The following is a 16,180-nucleotide window of genomic DNA, read 5'->3' as shown; positions in this document are numbered from 1 at the left end:
AAGTTGAATAAGTGCCACTGATTTCTCATCCTTATTCATCGGTAATAGTTTCTTTGCAACAAGCATGAAATATGATATCACTTCCTCTTTTGCACATGTTGTGTGTATTTCCCCAAACTACTAACCAGCATGTGCACGAGTTCCAGAAACGACCGGCTGGATCAACAGTCAACTCTTGTTAGCTGCACTGCGAACTTCAGGGTTGGTCACCGTTTATTCATTTTTTGAGAACAGTTTCCAGAAATGTCTTCAGTGTTTCACTCTCTGCAAAACCATTTTAAAGAAACATCTGCTGGTTATGTGCACGTGCCAGCTTCAGTGTCAGTTTAGAGACGTCACAGCTTCAAATGAAGTTTCTTTTTAAAAAGTTTATTTATTCTCTTTTGTTACAAATGTGTAAAAAAAAAAACAAAAAAAACAACATCTTTCACTCTACAACAATGGGGCCCACAGTCACTTCAGCTTCCCATCGCTCCACTTTAAAAAAAAAAAAAAAGCACATAAACGCAGTCATTTTGCAGTCAGGCGTGAGAAATGAAGCATTGTGCACGTTCCTGCTGACATGCATTACCTGTGGCGTTGTCACTCAGGGCTCGGATCTTTCTCATTCCACAAGTGGACTCACAACAGGTACAGAACTCGTTCTTTCCATCTACAGCCATCCACATACTGTGGGAAGAGTCAGTGTCATGAAAGTCCTCTCGAAAGAATCAATGAATGAAAGATCTTCAAAAACGTTCTCATACCCCTCATAAAATGAGCATGCCTTGTTCTCAATGGTAACTGGGGCAGAAGCTGAGACGGCCTTCAGTAGGCAAGAGATATAAATCTGTTTAAATGAAATTAGGCCTCTTTATTTTAAAGTACACGACAGGGAGCATATATCATCAGCACACACTTACATACCATCCCCTGTAGACCCAAGCTGTGGATCGCGACCTGTAACCGGAGTTTATCAGGCTGAGATCGAGGCATGAACCTGGAAATGGTGTGCTGACCCCCCAGACACCTGTAGGAAAGGCAACACTCACACAGAAGCAGCCACACTCTGTGGGGACATGCTGGTGTGACACTTGAATGACACTCGCACCACACTTAAGGTGGATCAGATTATCAGATCAGGTCAAGCTAAGTGTAGAAAAGAGACTACTGATATAGTGTACTGTATCAAACTGCTGCCCATCCAGAACCTACCCGTCATTTATTAAAGCTTCTCTTCGTCCTGAAGTGAAGTCTGACTTTGTGGTAGCGACGCAGCTGTCCACCAGCACCCTGAGAGGGGTTGGAGTTTGTACCAAGACTGCTGCTTCCATGTGAATGACATCTACCAAAGCATATCTGGTGGACGTTCTCTCAAACTTCCAGTCATCTGAAGCAAAATTAGCCATTAAAGGTTTGCAAAGTCACAGTCGTGTTAATATTGCTGGGACCCACCAGTCATAAGTTTCAGAGAAAAATGCTGCTGTGTCTGTGCTCGCCTGGTAGCTTCACTGGACATCCAGGCAGGATGCTCGGGATCGCTGCTCGCACTGTGCTGCCTGAAATGTCAAAGTTAAGAGCAGTTTTTAGCATCACACCAATCATACTTTAAAAGTACACTAATACTTTAAACCTGCACCAGAAGGCTGTTGCTTTGTCATCCATGAATCTGCTGACAAAGTTATAAGTCACCAACAAACAAAAAGCCTACATACCTGGAACGTGACTGTATAAAAGCTACAGGATTTCTTTGATGCGTGGCTAAAGCATGGAAAGGTTCCATAAAAACATGTTCGACTAATTGCTGTAAAACCGACGGGCCACAGCTACACAGTCAGGTTAAAACAGCGTTGGTTTAAAAATTATTAGATCAGGTCAGTGAGCTTAAACATGCTATGTTGGTTAATATATCACCAAGAGCATCAGCCTGGAAAAAGGAGGAAATATGAAGTGCTAAAACTGCAGTACCAAGACTGGCTACTTTAGGTTGAACCCCGAACTCAGTCCCACACTCACACATTAAAATGTCCAGTTTTACAGCTCAAAGTGTGCCTGGGACAAAAGAGTTTCCACCTTAATAACATTTGTTCAGGGTGATTTTATTTTGAAACTAACGCATCCATCTGGATTTTTCTCTTGTTAAAAGATGGGGCATAATTCAAATCCATTTTATTTATATAGTACCAAATCACAACAGTCGCCTCAGGGCGCTTTACACTGTAAAGACCCTACAATAATACAGGGAAAACACCAACACTCAGATGGCCCCCTCTAAACAAGCACTTGGTGACAGTGGGGGGGAAAAACTCCCTTTACCCTTTCCTGGTTTCAGGCTGATGGGAGGAAGACAGGACAAGGACTGAAAGAACTAATGACAGGCCTCAACTCTAAAAACTTTATGTGACCACAGAAGACTTAATAAAAAGGCTTCGACTCCAGATTTTACATGGCGATGTGTTAGGACAGAGTTGGAGTCAGTGTTTAATTAAAGGCTGTTTTGTTGCAACACTATTCCTTTAATAAGGACCACCGTAAACTAAAGTGGGTGTTCAGTCTGTTCCGCATTTCTAGTCACCTCTGGTAGTGGCATTCAAGTCTAATGACAGCACTCTGGCTCCTCGTAATGCCGCTTCTGCCAAACACTTTGGGGTTGTAGGCCAGCGCAAAGGCATAAATGAAGGCATTTTCTGTCAACTAATGAAAAAATACAAAGCGTATTAAAAAAATGAATTTCACTTGTGTGAAAAGGTGATGTAACTGAATGAACAGAATAAAAAGGTTCATACCACTAGCTTGCTACCACAGCTGTGCAGCTCAGATTCAAAAACCAGCACATGAGACGAGTCATCAGTGTCAGTGGCTGAACAACCACCGAGGCTGATTTCTTCTGGCTTTATCAGCTTGCCGAGACCCAGCAAGTCCCGACTCACTTCAACAAAGATCTTACTTTCACCACACCTCACAGCAACGCGGTAGGCTGCCACTGGCTGCTTCAGTTCAAACTTGAAAGGTTTGTTCACCCGATCCACTGGATCTTCTGGAAATTTCCAGGAGAGGGGTTCAAGTGCTTGCTGGTTCTGCTTTGACTGGAGCTTTGCAGCTTGCTGAGCAGACTGACTGGAGTGCACTCTGTAAGGTTCTCCTGGAGCATCAGCTTCAGCCACAGCAGGCCTCTGTGCCTTGATCCCCAAGTGTGTTGGCACATTCAGACTGTGGAATCGAGCGTCACTAAGCCTGACCCATGCAAGTACGAAGCTAAATGCAACAAGCTGCCTGGCCCCCATGGTTGCAAACAGACACAGGTCTGTGCAGCCTTCTTAAGGATGAGCACTGAAGCAGGCTGACTCCTCCCTCTCCCTAATCACCTAAATCTCCTTCCACATGTGTGGATCTCACCCTGGAGGAAACCAAAGGAATTATATTTGTCTTATATTTATGTATTATATCCAATAATTAAGTATATTTATTATATTTATGTTTAGATAGATATTATAGATACTTAAAAACATAACAAATATTCTTGTGCAAAGTACTGATTCAACTTTTTTGCCCAAGTAAAAGTGCAAATGTACAGGCTCTGAAATTCACAGTAAGAAGATAAAAAGTAGCTCTTTGAAGAACGTTTGTACCGGCTGATTTTGTGCAAAGCTAACCGAACCTTGTACTATATTAATATAATAAAATCTTATGAGCACATGGGAATGCAAACTTTATTTCAGAGTAAATTCTGGTTTTAATACTAATGAATGTGCTCAGCTTGATCAGTTATAGAGAACATGAGCAGAGCAAAGAGAGATTAAAAAAAACAAACGGCTCTATTTCCTGTTGTAGTGGGCGGCTTTGCATCCACACCTAAACAGGAAGTGGGATTCAGCAGGTGGAGGAACCCTAAAACTGGTTGTAGTTGCTCAGCCCAGTTAAAAGAAGCTTACAATCATTTCTGCTATGAGCTCCAGCAGATGTGCAGGCTGTGACCATCAGACTGTGCTGCTGCTGCTCTGAGGTGCACTGCTCTTTGTGAATTTACAATTCAAGATGTAAGCAGATGTTTTACAGGCTGACTAAACTTATGACAGATGAGCTAGATCGTGTCCACCTGAGGATTTAAGCTCTTCTTTCAGATACCGTTATATTTTTGTACTTTTTAGATTTGGAGTAATCGTGGGCAGGGATGGTTTCCCTGTTGGAGGTTGACAGTTCCAGGCTCCAGTCACTGATGTGTTTGTCTTTCAAGTCACCTTGAACTCTGCATGCTTTAGAAAATAGGTAAGTATTAGTACTGGACTTCTTTTTTATGAAGGTTTGAACTTTGAGAGTTTAAACATGAGAGAAAAGTGTGAAAATGTTCATGCCTGTCTGAGAAAAGTGTATAAAGTGTGTAGTGACGGGTTTGACAGCCTTAAAACATCTAAAATAATTGTAAAAAATAAAGTTGGCTACTTTGTGGATTTCACCTGTCGTGGGTTATTTTAGGAACTCCCACGATAAGCGAGGGACCGCTGTGGTCGGTCACCTGCAGTTAGCAGGTGTGGGTTGCCTTAATTAGGTGCATCAAGGTATCCTGTTACTCTTGTTGGATGGAGTGGCTGACAAATTTGCTTCGGTGTGTCTAATGAACCTTCTGTAAGCGTCACAGCAGATTCAATTCAATTCAATTCAATTCAATTTTATTTATATAGCGCCAAATCACAACATAAGTCGCCTCAAGGCGCTTCATAGATACAGAGAAAAACCCAACAATCATATGACCCCCTATGAGCAGCACTTTGGCGACAGTGGGAAGGAAAAACTCCCTTTTAACAGGAAGAAACCTCCGGCAGAACCAGGCTCAGGGAGGGGCGGGGCCATCTGCTGTGATTGGTTGGGGTGAGAGAAGGAAGACAGGATAAAGACATGCTGTGGAAGAGAGACAGAGGTTAATAACAGATATGATTCAATGCAGAGAGGTCTGTTAACACATAGTGAGTGAGAAAGGTGACTGGAAAGGAAAAACTCAATGCATCATGGGAATCCCCGGCAGCCTACGTCTATCGCAGCATAACTAAGGGAGGATTCAGGGTCACCTGGTCCAGCCCTAACTATATGCTTTAGACAAAAGGAAATTTTGAAGCCTAATCTTGAAAGTAGAGATAGTGTCTGTCTCCTGAATCCAAACTGGAAGCTGGTTCCACAGAAGAGGGGCCTGAAAACTGAAGGCTCTGCCTCCCATTCTACTTTTAAATACTCTAGGAACAACAAGTAGGCCTGCAGAGCGAGAGCCAAGTGCTCTAATAGGGTGATATGGTACTACAAGGTCATTAAGATAAGATGGGGCCTGATTATTTAAGACCTTGTATGTGAGCAGCAGGATTTTGAATTCTGGATTTAACAGGAAGCCAATGAAGGGAAGCCAGAACAGGAGAAATATGCTCTCTCTTTCTAGTGGACAGCTTCAAATACCTCGGAGTTCACATCACGCAGGACCTGTCATGGTCCTGTCACATCAACACCGTGGTGAAAAAGGCCCGACAGCGTCTCTACCACCTCAGACGCTTGAGAGACTTCCAACTGCCCTCCAAGGTGCTCAGGAACTTTTACTCCTGCACCATAGAGAGCATCCTGGCGGGAAACATCTTAACCTGGTTCGGGAACAGCACCATGCAGGACAGACGAGCTCTACAGAGGGTTGTGCGGTCAGCTGAGCGCACCATCCGCTCCGAGCTCCCTGACCTGCACTCAATCTACAGCAGGCGGTGCTGGACCAAGGCCAGGAAGATCGTGAAGGACCTCAGCCATCCCAACAACAGACTGTTCTCTCTGTTGAGGTCAGGAAAGCGATTCCGCTCCCTGAAGACCAACACAGAGAGACTGAGGAGGAGCTTCTTCCCGCAGGCGATACGGTCTCTCAATCACACCACCACACAGTACTGACCCACACATATGGTTCTTACACACACACTGGACTTTCTGGACTTTGGTTTTGCACAACACTGGTCACTATATTCTTCATTTCCAGTTAATACTTGTACAGCTGCTGTTATTGTGTATATATTTATTTATATTTAGATTTCTTCATACATTCTTATATAGTTCTATATTGTGTATTGTGTATTTTGTTGTACAGTTATTTTATTTTCAACTTTAATTTATAGATTTTATCTTATTCTTCCCAGTTAAATTTACCCTTCATTCTAATTTGTGTTGTACAGTTATTTCATTTCTAACCTTAATTTATATTTTATTCCTTCCTAGTTAAATTTACCCTTTTTAATTTTTCATATTTATTTCCTATCTTATTCATAGCCTTTTCCTTTTTTGTTTTCTTTAGGTCACGAGCAGTTGTCCAAGCATTTCACTACATATCGTACTGTGTATGACTGTGTACGTGACAAATAAAATTTGAATTTGAATTTGATTTAGTCCCTGTCAGGACTCTTGCTGCAGCATTTTGGATTAGCTGAAGGCTTTTCAGCGAGTTTTTAGGACTTCCTGATAATAATGAATTACAGTCGTCCAGCCTGGAAGTAATAAATGCATGAACTAGTTTTTCAGCGTCACTCTGAGACAGGATATTTCTAATTTTAGAGATGTTGCGCAAATGGAAGAAAGTAGTCTTACATATTTGTTTAATATGTGCGTTGAAGGACATGTCCTGGTCCAAAATGACTCCAAGGTTCCTCACAGTGTTACTGGAGGCCAAGGTAATGCCATCCAGAGTAAGAATCTGGTTAGAGACCATATTTCTAAGCTTTTCAGGGCCGAGTACAATAACCTCAGTTTGATCTGAATTAAGAAGCAGAAAGTTAGCGGCCATCCAGGTCTTTATGTCTTTAAGACATTCCTGCAGTTTAACTCATTGGTGTGTGTTATCTGGCTTCATGGACAGATAGAGCTGGGTGTCATCTGCATAGCAGTGAAAATGTATGCTATGTCTTCTAATGATGCTGCCTAAGGGAAGTAAAGCTGATTGTGCATTTTTGTGGACATTCAGTTGTAGAAAGAGGAACATGGGAGGGAGTTCACGTTCAGATGGGAACCAAAGAAACAAAGACTGACACAGAATTCACTTAGGCTACGTTCACACTGCAGGTCTTAATGCTCAATTCCGATTTTTTGATCAAATCCGATTTTTTTGTCTGCTCGTTCACACTACAAATAAAATGCGACAGCAAACGCGCTCTAGTGTGAACGCTCAAAGCGGCCCGCATGCGCAAAAGAAGCTGTCACACACAACGAGCTCTGTTTAGACCCAGAGCAACAGTATTGTTTGACTGATGGCCCTTAATATGCAGACTTCGGACTTCGTTTCCCAATTTTTGCTTTAAGTTATTTTGTTATTTACATAATAATGTAAATAACCTAATAATGATCCTTATTGCTGTTTAAGAGAGGAGCGGTGCTTCAAATGATAGCTGCAGATTTCTGTCAGAATCTGCAGATTATACAGTACAAATAAAATGTTCACATTGTCTTCCCAACAGTTTCACTAACATCTACACTGGATGGCCAGGAAGCGTTCGCGATGTCTTCTCAGGCGCTTCTCTGGCGCTGATAATTGGCTTCAGTCTTGTGTCGGTGACGTAAAAGGCGGATTTAATGCGACTTGACCGTTCAAACAGCAGTCGCTTTCTAAAACATCGGATATGTATCGGATTCAGTACCACATACGAAAGTGACCCAGATCGGATTTGAAAATATCGGATTTGCGCCGTTCACACTGTCATAGCATGATCGGATATGGGTCGCATAGGGTCAAAAAAATCGGATTTGATGCGCTTTCGCCTGCAGTGTGAACGTAGCCTTTGTTCCAGTCTATTGTGAGTCAAGTGCTGAAATTTTTCTAATCTAATAACTTTAATCTCAGCCAAACCGATTTACTCCGGAACAAATAAAACACTGAAAAAAGCCAAACAATAACATTTTTAAGTTATCCGAGTGGCTTACGTATCATGTTTAACCTGAGTAGACCGCAGGGGTCTGAAAACGATGAAGCCGGGAGTCCGCTGCTCTCGCCGGCTCGAGCGACCATTGAACCCCCCGGTCAGCTATCGAGCTGGTGGGTAACAGAAAACGTTGGAGCACTTTTACAAATATGTGGTGTCTTGATAAACTGAGCAGATATTTGAAGTTTACACAGCTACATTCTCCTAAAAATATGTCAACCCTCTCAGGCTTAAATTAAACTTTTTGTTGCTAATGCACAACCAAGTCCTGCAGTGGTACTTCTGAGTAAAAAAAACTCATAAAATATGTATGTGGGGTAATCAGGTTGTTAGCTTTTAACTGTTGCAAATCGGCAACGCCTGCCTCGAGAGGGTTAAAAGTTTATAAGAGTAATATTAATATTAAAACTAAGTAGCTGCCGCCATTGTTGGAAACCGGAATTGGCTGGGCTGCGCTATGAATTCTGGGATATGGTGGGCCACAAAGGACACACCCGACCCATCCTTCAAATCTGGGGGAAAAGAGGACGCATTTGTCGGCCGGATTCGGAGGAGTCTACGAAGTGGGACAGCCTTGGTCGTGTCGCTGTGACGTAATCGGTCTACAAATGCGTCCTCGGGAGGATGCAGCCGACGTTGTGGGACACAGCTTATGTCTCTCTCTCTTTCCGTTCCTTGGGTTTCATCTCAGAGTGTGTGTCTGTGTTCCCTGCACTTCCTGTTTCACTTCGATAGTCTCCTGCCTGGTGTGTGTCATGTTCAGTTTTGTTTCCCCCTGCCTGTGTTCCCTTCTGTGGTTTGTTCCCTCGTTTTCCCTTGTGTTATGTCTACATCCTCCTCTGTCCGCTGTGTGTTCCACCACCAGTTTAGTATTTACCACTTTATTCTTTTCCGGTTTGTTCACCTTGATTCCAGCAATAAAGCGGAGTTTAAGTTCGTTCCTGTCTGCGAGTCTGCATTTGGGTCCCATCCTGCCTGCCGCACTCAGCTATTCATGACATAACGTAGAAGAAAACTTGCCAATAGCACAGGTTTGTAGCATTTTGATTAAGACTGCAGGGACTAACTGAATGCAAAGTGAAGAGCATATATGCTATAATTTTCAGTGTTACCACAGTACATCATGGGACAACCATTCGAGGTGTAATGTGTTTAATAAAATCACTTTCTGTATTTGTGTGAGCAGTTTTCTGTGAAGTGTTATCCCAGGAGAGGCAGAGTTCTGGGCTTTCATGAAGTGGAACAGAAGGAAAGAATGACACAGGACAGGTAAACAGGTAAACTTAGGTAACCAGCAGTTAGCCCCATTAAAATGATTTCCACTGATGCGTGACGGTTTGCTGATTTCAGCCTGTCCTTCTGTTCATAAAGGAGGCAGGTTGCTCTCTTGTGGTGTTCATGCCTGAAATAACACCACATCTCGCTGATGTTACCATAACAACAGCAAGTAATGAGAAATAACTGTCACTCACTGAAAAACCCATAATGCTGCGATTTACTGTAGGGTGAAATTTATTTTACAGAGATGCACAAACAGGTTCAATACTTTTCATAATATTATAAAAAAAAATCACATCTTTGTTTTTTACTTTATTTTTCACTCACCTGCTGTGTAGTGTTGCTAACATGGAACTGACCATGTTATGTACAGATAAACTGTATCTACTATTAAATTGCTCCCATTAGCACCTACAAATCTGTTCTTTTTCCTTCTGATGTTCTGTGCAGTTTGGAGGAAAAGCAACATCCCTAGCATTAATGTCTGGATACTACGCAGACGTGTGAAGCAGAGTTTTCCTGAGTCAGTAGATTATAGAACCACCTTCAGATTAAACAAACTTTTTCAGCATTCAGTTGTCGATTTGCAGGTGTGTTTGGGATCCTTGTCCTGTTGCATGACCCAATTTCAGCTAAGTTTAAGCTGAAAGCCAGCCTCTCATTTGACTCTTTGGTATACAGAGTTTATGGCCGACTTAATTACTGTAAGGTGCTCAGGTCCTGTGCCTGCAGAACAAGCCCAGATCATCACTCTTCCACTACCGTGCTTGACTGTTGGTGTGTGTTTGTGCTGATGTGTGCAGAGTTTTACACCGTTTGCTGTTTTTCAAATCATATCAAACGAGTCACAAGCTAATAACTATAAACTCTCTGACATGCAACATACATGTCAAAGGTTGGTGCTCTGACAAAGAGATTCTCTGTCCCCACTGCCCTTCTGCAAAGGCTTGAGCCCTTCAGTGAGATCATTGACAAGACTGCCAACTCCTCTACATGGATGACAATAATCTGAAGGCCAGCAGTGAATGAAACATTAATTCACTGATCCACACCACTAGGATCTACAGCAATGACACTGGAATGTCATTCAGACCAGGAGAGTGTAGTTGGATGAAACTGAGGGGCTTGCACTACAATAAGGCAACACTGCAGACAGTGAGGACCACTACAAGCACCCGGGTTCCCTAGTTCACCCCAACTCCAGCTGTGAGACTGTACACTAATCCGAAGGATTCAGGCCAAGGACTAGTGAGTGTCAGATCCACAAATCAAGGTTGAAACAACAATAGAATAGAATAGAATAGAATAGAATAGAATAGAATAGAATAGAATAAAATTCAACTTTATTGTCATTGCACATGTCACAAATACAAGACAACGAAATGCAGTTTGCATCCATCCAGAAGTGCTTTAGCCATGATATGGATATATTACAGAAATGGGTCTGTTATAGGTATGTTATGAATCTGCTATAATTATAATTATGTACAGGCTGTAGTGGGTATACAAGCTATGCACAGGCTATGAACAGGATATAAATATGAAACTATACAGAAATATGAAATATGAACTATGCAAGTTATAAACAGTTGTAGAATTATAATAATTATTGTACAGAATGATTGTTTATGCAGCATTTACAGTAGTGCTACTTTCTACAGTGGTTATATAAAGTGCTGGTGGTTGTGAGTGGTGGTTCAGCCATGTTATTTTTGTGTGTATGAGGGTACAGTTGTGCATTTGTTTGTTTTTGTCCATTGTGTGTGTGTTCAGTTGTAGGTGGGAGTGTGTGTATGTTCAGTCCATGAGTTTAATGTGGGTCAGAGTTCAGGAGTCTGACAGCTGTGAGGAAGAAGCTGTTCAGGTACCTGGTGGTCTTAGTCCAGAGGCTGTAGCGCCTCCCAGAGGGCAGGAGGGTGAAGAGTCCATGTGCTGGGTGACTTTGATGATTTTCCCAGCCCTTTTCAGACACCGCTTCCTGTAGATGTCATTTATGACAGGAAGTGGTGCTCCGGCGATGCGCTGGGCAGTTTTCACGACCCTCTGCAACGCCTTCCGGTCCGAGGCAGAGCAGTTCCCGTACCAGACTGTTATACAGTTGGTCAGGATGCTCTCGATGGTGCAACGATAGAAGTTCACCAGGATGTCTGAGGACAGGTGGTTCTTCCTCAGAGTCCTCAAGAAGAAGAGGCACTGGTCAGCCTTCTTGACCAGCTTGGAGCAGTTGGTCGTCCACGTGAGATCCTCGGAGATGTGGACTCCCAGGAACTTGAAGCTGCTCACACGCTCTGCAGCTGTCCCTTTAACATAGATGGGTGGACAAAGATACATAAGTACATCAGGAAGATGGCCAAAACTGATAGTGTGCTTTGTGAGTACCTCAGGCTGCAGAAATTTGAGAAAGGACTGTACAGCCTGTACCACTGGCACTGATATTGAGAAAGTGGCTGGTTAAAGCTGGACTGAAAGACAGCATAGAGGCACTAATCATGACAACACTGGAACAAGTTTCATAGAGGCTGGGGTCTACCATACCAGGCAAAACCCCAGGTGCAGGCCCCTGTGACAGTCTTTATTTTAACAACATTGTCAGCACAGGGGAAGTCCCGAAGGCCTGGACGACCAGTATTACCAGTATTACCATACCCATATGGAAGAACAAAGGGGATGTAGCCGAATGCTCAAATTATCATCCTATTCGCCTACTATGTCACATGATGAAAATATTCGAAAGAGTCATCAATGCATGTCTTCAGGAAATTGTCAACGTCACCCGCAACCAATGCGGTTTCGTAAAGGGATGCGGAACAACTGACGCCATACACGCTGCCCGCCTCCTGCTGGAGAAGCAAAGGGAAAAGAACAAGACGGTACAGCCTTCCTAGACCTTGAAAAGGCTTTCGACAGGGTACCCCATGACCTCATATAGCACTTCTTAAGATCGCATGGTGTCCCTTAGGTGTATGTCAAATGGATACAGCTCCTCTATGACAACGTCACCAGTTCAGTCCGATGCGCCGCTGGACTATCACCTCCCTTCCCAGTTAGCGTCGGAGTCCACCAAGGATCAGCTCTATCACCCCTCCTCTTTATCCTTTGTATGGATACCATCACGACCTCATCCATGGTCTCTCTTCTTTGCTGATGACGTAATCCTCGCCAGCAAAGTCAGAGAAGAGACCCAAACGACGACTCAACTCTGGAAGACCCGGCTCGATGAATATGGTATGCGGCTCAATACGAAAAAGACCGAATACCTGGAAGGAGGCCCCCAAACTGATGGCATCATCATAATTGACAACGAAGAGTTGAAGAAGACAGAAGAGTTCCGCTACTTGGGCTCAGTCATCAGCTACGATGGAAATATCCCCTCCGATGTCCAAGCACGAATAAATTCAATTCAATTCAATTCAATTTTATTTATATAGCGCCAAATCACAACAAAAGTCGCCTCAAGGCGCTTCATAGATACAGAGAAAAACCCAACAATCATATGACCCCCTATGAGCAAGCACTTTGGCGACAGTGGGAAGGAAAAACTCCCTTTTAACAGGAAGAAACCTCCGGCAGAACCAGGCTCAGGGAGGGGCGGGGCCATCTGCTGTGATTGGTTGGGGTGAGAGAAGGAAGACAGGATAAAGACATGCTGTGGAAGAGAGACAGAGGTTAATAACAGATATGATTCAATGCAGAGAGGTCTGTTAACACATAGTGAGTGAGAAAGGTGAAGGTGACTGGAAAGGAAAAACTCAATGCATCATGGGAATCCCCGGCAGCCTACGTCTATCGCAGCATAACTAAGGGAGGATTCAGGGTCACCTGGTCCAGCCCTAACTATATGCTTTAGCAAAAAGGAAAGTTTGAAGCCTAATCTTAAAAGTAGAGATAGTGTCTGTCTCCTGAATCTAAACTGGAAGCTGGTTCCACAGAAGAGGGGCCTGAAAACTGAAGGCTCTGCCTCCCATTCTACTTTTAAATACTCTAGGAACAACAAGTAGGCCTGCAGAGCGAGAGCGACGTGCTCTAATAGGGTGATATGGTACTACAAGGTCATTAAGATAAGATGGGGCCTGATTATTTAAGACCTTGTATGTGAGGAGCAGGATTTTGAATCCTGGATTTAACAGGAAGCTAAAACAGGAGAAATATGCTCTCTCTTTCTAGTCCCTGTCAGGACTCTTGCTGCAGCATTTTGGATCAGCTGAAGGCTTTTCAGGGAGTTTTTAGGACTTCCTGATAATAATGAATTACAGTCGTCCAGCCTGGAAGTAATAAATGCATGAACTAGTTTTTCAGCGTCACTCTGAGACAGGATATTTCTAACTTTAGAGATGTTGCACAAATGGAAGAAAGCAATCTAACATATTTGTTTAATATGTGCATTGAAGGACATGTCCTGGTCAAAAATGACTCCAAGGTTCCTCACAGCGTTACTGGAGGCCAAGGTAATGCCATCCAGAGTAAGAATCTGCTTAGAGACCATATTTCTAGGCTTTTCAGGGCCGAGTACAATAACCTCAGTTTGATCTGAACTGAATCTAAATGCAGCCTGGTTAAAATGGCAACAGGTCACTGGTGTCCTTTGTGACAGAAGAGTGCCAGATCGACTCAAGGGAAAAATCTACAAAACGGTGGTTGCCCAGTAGCCCTGTATGACTCTGCATGTTGCCCGCATTGACCACACATGAACTGGCCCTAAACACCATGGAGATGCGCATTCTCGATGGAGCCTGGGAATTACAAGATGGGACTGTGTTATGAACAAAGACATACAGAAGTGACTAGGTGTAGCCCCAATCAAGGAAAAGATGCTTGAGTCCCGCCTGAGGTGGTATGGACACATGATTCAAAGCAATGAGAACTCTGTAGCAAAAACGGCTATGAGGACCAACCCAGAAGGACGCCGGCCTTGAGGCAGACCGAAGAAACAGTGGATGGACAAAATTTAGGAAGACATTAAGACCGTCAACGCATCACCTGAGGACGCCTTGGACAGAACCAAATGGAGAAACCTTTGCCAAAGAGCGGACCCTCCACCAGCGGGAAAAACGCGAGGATGAAGAAGAAGGCCCCTGTTACAGTCCACCACATAACAGCAGGCAGGGCATACATGAAACACCTTAACCAAGTGGCCGACACAGTACACAGGAACATCTGTGCCGAGTATGAGCTGAAAGTCCTGAGGGGAAAATAGGATCTGCCCCCTAGGGTGGTGGAAAATTACTGAGCTGAGATCCTGTGGGACTTCCAGATAGAAGACAGGTAAAGTGGTGATGGCTAACCAACCGGACATAGTAGTGGTGGACAAGCAGAGGACAGACAGCGTAGACGAACCAAGTAATAGCAATATCAGGAAAAAGAGAAACTCGAGGAAAACCAAGGGTTGTGAGTGGAGCTCGAGAAGATGTGGAGGGTGATGGCAACAGTGGCAACAATCAGAGCAGGGCAGTGACTCAAACTGGGCGAGTGGCTCCACCAGATCACAGGAACAGCATCTGAGATCTCTGTCCAGAAGCCCAGGCACAGCAAAGATACTGCGCAGGACCCTCAACATGTGAGACACACCAGTCTGACGGTCCCGGGGTCCAGCACCAGGAACCAGGACCTGGTCCATCCAGGTCTTTAGATGACATGCTCCATCCTGAGCCATAGGCGTCCCCAGCAGAGTCACAATGCATTCACACATTAAATGAGGACGTGCGTCATCAATGTGAGTAACTTATAGGAAAAGAAGGCTGGTGAATGCCCTTTATTTACTGACAACTGCATCACTGAAAGCATTAATAAAATGTTAAATATTTTCTACGTCATTGCAAATTCTCTTGAATTATTGATGGTGGTAAAATCAAAATAAGCACTGGAGCTTTGTTTGTGCATTTGGCAGATGTTTGTGACCAGAGATGCTGCCTGTCTGCAGGGAGTGAATCACCCTGTAATCAAACGCAGTAACCAGCAGCAGCCCGACGTTCGACATATACGTGCTGTAGCACTTCCAACATTGATGAAAGTTGATGCAAACACACACATGAACACATTTCCATTATGAATGTATGCAAATATATGTTTACCTTCGCACTTGCTCTTGAATTGAGGTCAAGATTTCAAAATTAAAAAGGTGTGTTCTTCCTGATCTTCCAAACTATGAGACTGATGCATTATTCATGAACTGTAATGAGGCAGCAGTGTATGAGACATCCCACTGTACCTCACATATCGTGCCCTGAAGCCAAATGCTTGGCAGGGAAAAAAGTATGTTTACATGTGTCTGTTCCAGCGCAGCAGTGTGATGAAGGCGGGAGCTGTGCAGCTCGCTGCCAGCAACATTCAGGCAGACAGCTGCTGGCTCTCTGGCTCAGGGAGTTTTATCCACAGAGGACATGAGGGCAAACCTCAGCAAAAGTTAACTTTACACATCAGCAGCAACTAAAGCTCTTCAGAAGCATCTCCCGCAGTGCATGAGTCATGTACAAAAGGAACAGATCACTACAGGAGGTCAGATAGTGAGTGCTGCAGATAATAAAAGCCATCCAATCAGAACTCAGATTTTAGGCCAAGAATAGAAAAAAAACTTGGAAAAGTGTCTCTTTAAAAATCACTTGAATGTTGCCATAAATCCAGATATTTTTGTTCTGATGACATTTTCTAGCACGCCTTTGTTCTGCGTGTTACAGCCCGCCTCATGTAGCAACATGAGACGTAAGTTGTGTTCGGTCTGCAGGCTCCTGCTCGTCGGAGGCGTGGGAGCGTTGTGGCAATGTCACGCAATTACATCCCCATAACCCCAACTAAACATCACTATAATTAAACAAGGGCTTTATAAATTCTTAAAACAGATTACAATTGTGTCACACACTCGCTGTCATGGTCCTGAGTCATTTTGACCGAGCGTTCTTAGTTTTCTTGTGTTTTTGTATTTTGTTAGTTTGTTGCCATCCTGGCAACAAACTGTTCCAACTTCTGCAATCTGGTAGAAGGTTCCGCATCTTCCGGGCAAGGACAGA

At 43.6% G+C, this 16,180-nt stretch overlaps 1 protein-coding gene across 1 annotated transcript; it reads right to left on the bottom strand.

Annotated features, from left to right (window-relative positions):
* Positions 1–427: 427 nt before the first annotated feature.
* On the bottom strand, positions 428–3,263 carry LOC308401212 (zona pellucida sperm-binding protein 3-like; the record flags this gene model as incomplete). The annotated part of the gene is made up of 8 exons (XM_080889342.1): positions 428–477; positions 572–669; positions 747–829; positions 907–1,009; positions 1,195–1,369; positions 1,435–1,538; positions 2,555–2,673; positions 2,766–3,263. 8 exons carry the CDS (start codon positions 3,261–3,263, stop codon positions 428–430), a joined length of 1,230 nt encoding a protein of 409 aa, XP_080745468.1.
* Between the last annotated feature and the right edge of the window lie 12,917 nt (positions 3,264–16,180).

This window comes from Rhamphochromis sp. 'chilingali' (genome assembly GCF_963969265.1).
Source record: "Rhamphochromis sp. 'chilingali' genome assembly, chromosome: 8".
Classification (NCBI taxonomy): domain Eukaryota; kingdom Metazoa; phylum Chordata; class Actinopteri; order Cichliformes; family Cichlidae; genus Rhamphochromis; species Rhamphochromis sp. 'chilingali'.
This window is presented reverse-complemented; position numbering and strand designations above follow the sequence as displayed.